Genomic DNA, 7391 nt, shown 5'->3' with positions numbered 1-7391 from the left:
GTTTATATATCTTATGTTATATAACAGTCCGAAGACAAATACAATATTATTTGATCACTTAGGTTCTGCTCACACTAGGCAATTTGAATCATGGCTAAACAAGCTATGACTGGCCTGCTTGGAAGAGGTGGGGAGGAGGGATAATCGCACAGGCTCGGTTCATGGCTCATTAAACAATTAATATTGCTGTTTTAATTTATTTGAAAAAGTATAATTTCTACAATCATGTATTAAAAAATATATGCATTTGAAAGGATCTCCTAATATAATTTAATGCAGTTGTATTTATCAGTCTAATTTATTTAATTTATAACTTATTGGATCTAGATAATAACAACTACCTAATAAGGGAATTTAGAGATCAAATGTAATATTTTGCAATTAAAGTAGTAATGCCCTCTATAAAAAAAAAAGTAAGAATAATGCCCTTTGATTAAATTTATATCCCATCTGATAGAATTAATTATTTATTTATTATGTGCACCTTTAGCCCCAATAGCAGGGTGCTTTTTACCCCAAAGTAAATACTTATTAGTAAAGTCATTACGGATGTGTAACTGTTTCTTTACTGGGACAAATAATATTGTATAGTATGATCCTGATGCCCACTTCTAGTAATGGGGCAAGGGTGTCCCCCGGGACCTTTGTGAAGATGCGGGGGGGACATGGAGGACAGGAAGCTAGAAGGGGAGGACTTTATAATGCCAAGCTCCACCCCAGAATGCAAACAGAAGAAATGGTCTGCGTCAAGGAGGAATCAAGACATGGAAGCACACGTCCTTCAGATCGACCACTGCAAACCAATCCTGTGGCTGAACACATTTGGAAATGCGTTTCTGCGTTAACATTTTAAACAGGAACATGCAACAGGCCCGATTCAAAACTAGCAGGTCTAGGACCTACTTTCTCGGCCACGATGAAGGACTGTAAATTCCCAACCTTGTCTTGACTGGAGGGACTGGCTTGATTGCATCCTTTCCCAAGAGGACGGCAAGCTCCTCACACAATACAGAAGCATCTTGGACTGCCACCAAAAGCTTGGGAGGCTGCCGGGTGAACTGAATCGCGCCGAGTTGGATCGTCTGGAAAAGGTAGCATAAGCCACGTGCCCAGCCTCAGTGCGAGTGGTACCATCGGTGTCATCGACCTGCCTGGAGGTGTGCAGCAGTGGGCAGTGAGACTGGATGGAACAGAAGGAATCTCGTCCTGACTCATCAAAGTAGCACTGCCCTGGTCCTCGGAACGTCCCCTTTCCATGGTTTCCTGGCCACTGGCAATTGGGGGCACTGTGGGTACCACCTTCCTGCAGGAGGCTCGACGTACCAGCCTCGTCTGGTCTTAGCATGAGGCACTCTTGGCGACGGGCAGGCTGAGACATGGCCCATGGCAGAGCGGTAGAAGGTGCTGGGGCAAAGTGTGCCGGATTGCCCCAGTTTGCCACTGTACTGCCGCTGCTGGGCAGCACTCAACAGTGTCGCAGAATAGCACAGCCTGGGTGATGAGAGCATCAAAGCAAATTTTGTCAATATTCCCCAACCAGGCTTTGCCATAGACACCACTCTTGGCCCACAAGTGTGGACATTGTCTTCCCAAAGGAATGTGCTGTGACTTTCACTGCCCCTGAGGCGATGTTCCTAGAAGGGTAGTTGGTAATGCCTCAGCTCAGTATTTTTGCAGTACAGCCAGACATGCAGGGCGGGGCGGCTTGGCCCTCAGGACTACATGCCTCAGCCATGGGAGCGGCTGACAGCCCTGGATAGGAGATGAGAACTATTCCTCCAAGTGGCAGCATTTTGCATGCACAGATTCACTGCAACCGCACTCTCCACCTGGGGAATATCAGCGTACCCCCTAGCCACCCCACCATTGAGGGTAGTGAGGATGGGGTAAGGCAGACAAGCAGCCTTGGCAAAAAAGGCCAAAAAAGCCACTGCACATCAGCTTGCCTAATTTCATTGGCATTTTCTCTTAATCAGAGCTAATAAGTGCTCCAAGCAAGACCCCAGTCTGTTGTCACAACATAACAGACAGCGAACTTTTGTTACATTACAGAAAGTTATTGGGTTGTTCTGTTTGTTGCTCTGTGATCTATTATTTTAAGTGGTTTAATTGTTTTCTCGCCACTGCTCCTGATTGGTTGTTCCACATACCAGCACTTCAACCAATCCTGACCCAGTTCTCCGGATTGGTTGCTTTACATACCAGTACTTTAACCAATCCTGTTATTCTGCTTATCTTGTTTGTTTATATTCTGATCCATTTTTCGGATGTCAATCAATTTTCATTCTCCAGACAAAAAAACTGTTTAAAGTAGAAATTAAGGGCAGTTTTTTGTTTTGTTTTTTTTTTTTACTCTTGGTATTGCTCTAATTAACATTAAAAAAAACATTTAATTTAATTGAAAAAAGCCAACTTTCTTCTTTTCTATATTTGTTTATAAATTATATAATTTTGTAAGTGTCTTATCTGGCACTTGGCATAAGTATATAACTACAGTATTGACAGTGGCATGGAGACATTTAATACCACAAATATAAAAATGTATTGCTAAAGATTAGGCATTCATTACTTTCTCTTAATTTAATTCGTTTTAACACCCCCTCTGAATGTAACAACGTAACATCTTGGAGCTGCCACTGATTAAGGGCCTTTTATTATTTAGAAAAACTGCATTACAGAATTTGAGGTTTTTTGAGTAGGCATTGCCTGCCTTGTGTTCTTGTAGAAAATGCCACTGATACAATATAGACAGGGGAAATGTCTGCTAGCTATTGTTATGAGAGACCTCTTCTTCTTCTTCTTCTTCTTCTTCTTCTTCTTCTGCTTCTTCTTCTTCTTCTTCTTCTTCTTCCGCTTATCCTGGGCCGGGTCGCGGGGGCAACAGTCTAAGCAGTGACGCCCAGACTTCCCTCTCCCCAGACACTTCCTCCAGCTCTCCCGGGGGAACACCGAGGCGCTCCCAGGCCAGCCGAGAGACATAGTCCCTCCAGCGTGCCCTAGGTCTTACCCGGGGCCTCCTCCCGGTGGGACATGCCCGGAACACCTCCCTAGGGAAACTTTACGGCCACAGCGCCGGACGGCTGCGTCGACCAAAGAGGTAGAGAACATAGTCCACTCGGACTTAATGTCTCCAGCCTCCCTTGGGATCCGGTCAAAGTTCTGCCAAACGGGGTCTCTGCCAAATGTTCCCAACAGACCCTCACGGTACGTTTGGGCCTGCCAAGTCTGTCTGGCCTCCTCCCCCACCAACGGAGCTGACAGCTGACAGCTCCGCCCTCTCTTCACCCGAGTGTCCAAGACATGCGGCCGGAGATCAGATGATACAACCACAAAGTCGATCATCGACCTCCGCCCTAGGGTGTCCTGATGCCACATGTACTGGTGGACACCCTTATGCTTGAACATGGTGTTTGTTATGGACAGACCGTGACTAGCACAGAATTCCAACAACAGAACACCACTCAGGTTTAGATCGGGGGGGCCATTCCTCCCAATCATGCCCCTCCAGGTGTCACTAGCATCACCAACGTGAGTGTTGAAGTTCCCCAGCAGGATGATAGAGTCCCCGGTTGGAGCACTTTCCAGCACCCCTCCCAAGGACTCCAAGAAGGCCGGGTACTCTACACTGCCATTCGGCCCATAGGCACAAATGACAGTGAGAGTCCTCCCTCCAACCCGAAGTCACAGGGAGGCGACCCTCTCGTCCACCGGGTTAAACTCCAACACATGTTGCCTATGCTGTGGAGCTATGAGCAAGCCCACGCCAGCCCGCAGCCTCTCACTATGGGCAAAACCAGAGTAGCGAAGAGTCCAACCCCTTTCAAAGAGATGGATTCCAGAGCCCAAGCCGTGTGAGCCCGACTATCTCTAGCCGGTATCTCTCGACCTCCCGCAACAACTCAGCCCCCCCACCCCCCCGGCCCCTTACGGTCCCTCCTGCAGGTGCTGGGCCCAGGGGAAGATGGCCCCACGCCGCTGTTTCAGGCTGACCATTGTCAATCAATGAATCTAAATGACAAACCTCAGTATGTTCAGTTGACAGTGTGGACTCTTTAATCCATCAGAAAGCAGCTTCACTCCTGAATCCTGCAGGTGATTGTTGCTCAGGTTCAGCTCTATCAGATGAGAGTTTGCTGATTGTAGAGCAGAAGACACAGTTTCACAACATCTTTCATCAAAACCACACCCATCAAATCTGCAAAAAAAACAATAGTTTTAGTTGGCAGACCTCACATATTTTGGGATGACTGTTCAGTGATGTAGAACAAAACATTTGATTGAACAGCAGTCAGTAAAATTACTTACAGGGCTTTTCTGCAGCATCTCACAGCTGGAATGAGTCTTGTGTAGTTGAAAGATGATGACGTGAATTTCTTTGGGTTAAACTCATCCAGCACCTTCTCTGACATCAGCAGTATGTAGGTCAGGACTGTGCACATTGAAGATGAGAGATCTCTTCCTGGATGTTCATCTGAACTGAGGTAACTCTGGATCTCCTCATATAACGTATTATCTTTGAGCTCAAGTAAGCAGTAAAATAAATTTACTGAAGCTTCGCCTGACATGTCAATTTTTTGTAATTTTTTTATGTGTGCATTTACTTTTCTGATGCTCTCTGTGGTGTCTTCAGTGTGTGTGATCAGGCCTTTGAGCAGGTTTTGACTGGATTCTAGAGAAATTCCTATCAGAAACCGCAGGAAAAGGTCCAGATGCCCTCTCTTACTCTGCATTGCTTTATCAGTGGCTTTCTTTGTTAAGTCATGCAATTTGACCTTTCTAAAACGAAATGTAAGATTTTTTATGACTTTACTTTGTGAGCCCTCAAAGAAAAACTGAAGCTGTTGCTTGTTCTTGTTCAGGTAACAGATAAACACATGCAATGCAGCGAGGAACTCCTGAACACTTAGATGTACAAAAAAATAAACCTTTCTCTTATAAAGTCCAACTTCCTTCCTAAAGATCTCAGCGATCATTCCTGTGAACTCAGTGTCTTTACTCACATAAATTCCACATTCTTGCAGATCTTTTTCATAGAACACCATGTTATCCTTCTTCAACTGTTCAAACGCCAACTTGGCTAACTTCAAAATCATCTCTTTATTTAATTGTAAGTGTTCTGAACATTCTCTTTCTTCTAGTTCATCATATTTCTGACTCTTTATGTTCATCTGTATCCGCAGGAAGTGAATGTACATTTCAGTGAGTGTTGTGCTGATGTTCTTTTCGTTGTTCTCAGAGAGAATATCCTGAAGTACTGTGGCTGTGATCCAGCAGAACACAGGAATGTGGCACATTATGTAGAGACTACGAGACGTCTTAATGTGTGAGATGATTCTGGAGGACAGGCCCTCATCTGTGAATCTCTTTCTGAAGTACTCCTCCTTCTGTTGGTCAGTGAATCCTTGCACCTCTGTAAACAAACCTACATACTGAGGAGGGATCTGATTGGCTGCTGCTGGTCGTGATGTGACCCAGACAAGAGCTGATGGAAGCAGAGTCCCTTTGACCAGACTTGTAAAGAGCACATCTACAGATGCTCTTTCCTCAACAGTCTCCAATGTTTTACTTTTAAAGTTAAATTTCAGTCGACTTTCATCAAGTCCATCAAATATAAATGCTAGCTTACATTCCTTATATAGCTTTGATTTCTCCAAGTCATTCAGTTCAGGATAAAATTTCAGCAGAAACTCATGGAGATTGACTTCTTTTTCTTTAATCACATTGATCTCTCTAAATTGAAGCAGGAACACACAGTGTATATCTTGATTGTTTTTTTCTTCTGCCCAGTCCAGGATAAACTTGTGCACAGAGACAGTTTTTCCAATGCCAGCGACTCCTTTGGTGAGAACAATCTTTTTCTCATTGTTTTTACTCAGTTCGGTAAATATATCATTGCATTTGATTGTTTTGTTCAGTGTTTTTTTGCTCTTGAAAGCATCATCAATCTTCAGAATCTCATGCTCATGTTTGACATCTTTCATATCTCCCTCTGTGATGAACAGATCTGTGTAAACAGCCTTGAGTTGTGCTTTATTTTCTTTGTCACCCTCAAAAATATATTCTACTTTCTTCTTCATGTTTGTTTTGTGAGTTTCAAAACAGTTTTTCGGCTCTGTAATAAATGTTGAGGGGAAAAAAAATTAAACATATTTGAGAAATATTTTCATACCAGATTATCATTAATAATAAAGTTTTTCGTGTTTTCTATATCGGTTTCTGTTTTCTTCATTTATATAAAAGGCCCTATAATTGCTGCTTGTGTAATATTTTTTTGTTTCCTTTTACAGACAGTCATTGATATTTACTCCAGATATGTTGTGAATTACCTCCAACAGCAACAGATATATTCATATTGCTCTTAGCCTGAGCTGTGAGAGAGAGAAAGAAAGAATCACTCACTAGGAAACATTTAAAACTCACATCAGCAAAGCAAAAAGGAAAAGGGTTTTAAGTAAAACCTTCACGCTGTTAAATATTTAATCACTTTACAGTCACAGTAAATTAAATGTTACCTTGCTTGTGTTCATTCTCCAACTGTTCAGCCAGATCATTTAGCTTCATCTTTTTCAGGATGTCTACCATGATTTTCACAGCTTCTTCTGGTCCAAATGTCAGCACCATCTTATCTACTGTGTCAAATATATCTGCCTTCTCCATTTCAGCCTTTGATATATGATATGCATTCCTTAAGCGCCAATGAAACTCCTTCAGTTCAACTTCTACCAGCTCCCTCAGGGAGTCCACAAGCAACTCTTTAAAAGACGCCATCATCCTTCACCGGTTCATGGCTGCAGGTCAATAAAAACAAAACATCTGAACTTCCGCTCTTAACATGTGAACCTAGATGCTCAAATCCGATTTGGCTAATTAAGCTGTGAATAAACATATGAATAATCTGGTTTATGCCAAGCTGATATGATTGCTTTGAGTTGTGTTAGCAAAAGACTAATGTACTCTCAGTGCTGTTTGATACTTGTAAGTTTAGAATCGGTACAGTTTGTGACACTTTAAAAACCATATGTTTCAATATCTCATGAAGTAATATTATTTACTAATAAGTAAATAAATGCAACTGTGTTTGGTGGCTTTTTATGCAGATTCAATTTCCCCCTTGTAAATTCATGGTGTCATCAACTACAGAAAACACTGTAATAATCCAAATCAGTATTATGGGTGTGTGGTCACGGTTGGAAAGAGGAATGAGGAAATGCAGGAGAATAATATAAGGAGTAAATTCTCAGGCGTTCTCTAGAGGGCCTCACTCTTGGCATGCATTGTATGTGGCTTATGTCTATTTTTAGTTTTAGTTTTTCCTCTGAGCATTGATAAAATACAACTACTGCTTTCTCTCAGTTATACAAACAAACAAGGCCACACACAAAAAAAAAAAA

General features: G+C 42.6%; 3 protein-coding genes across 3 annotated transcripts in view; 1 reads left to right on the top strand and 2 right to left on the bottom strand.

Moving 5' to 3' along the window:
- Positions 1-7391, top strand: part of LOC122342952 (NACHT, LRR and PYD domains-containing protein 3-like) — a 924523-nt gene that overhangs the window by 303358 nt on the left and 613774 nt on the right. The window lies entirely within an intron of this gene.
- On the bottom strand, positions 3409-7307 carry LOC122342986 (protein NLRC3-like). Its single transcript, XM_043237243.1, has 4 exons — positions 6513-7307; positions 6327-6368; positions 4306-6112; positions 3409-4195 (listed from the first exon to the last, which is right to left on the bottom strand). Exons 1-4 carry the CDS (start codon positions 6769-6771, stop codon positions 4009-4011), a joined length of 2295 nt encoding a protein of 764 aa, XP_043093178.1. The 5' UTR covers positions 6772-7307; the 3' UTR covers positions 3409-4008.
- Positions 6783-7391, bottom strand: part of LOC122342287 — a 5207-nt gene continuing 4598 nt past the window's right edge. The window contains exon 9 of the mRNA XM_043236084.1: positions 6783-6788. Within this exon, the coding sequence (XP_043092019.1) occupies positions 6783-6788 (6 nt within the window). The remainder of the gene's footprint in view (positions 6789-7391) is intronic.

The sequence above is a fragment of the Puntigrus tetrazona genome, chromosome 4, assembly GCF_018831695.1.
Source record: "Puntigrus tetrazona isolate hp1 chromosome 4, ASM1883169v1, whole genome shotgun sequence".
NCBI lineage: Eukaryota > Metazoa > Chordata > Actinopteri > Cypriniformes > Cyprinidae > Puntigrus > Puntigrus tetrazona.
Note: the sequence above shows the minus strand (reverse complement) of the source record. Positions and strands in the feature narration are given on the sequence as shown.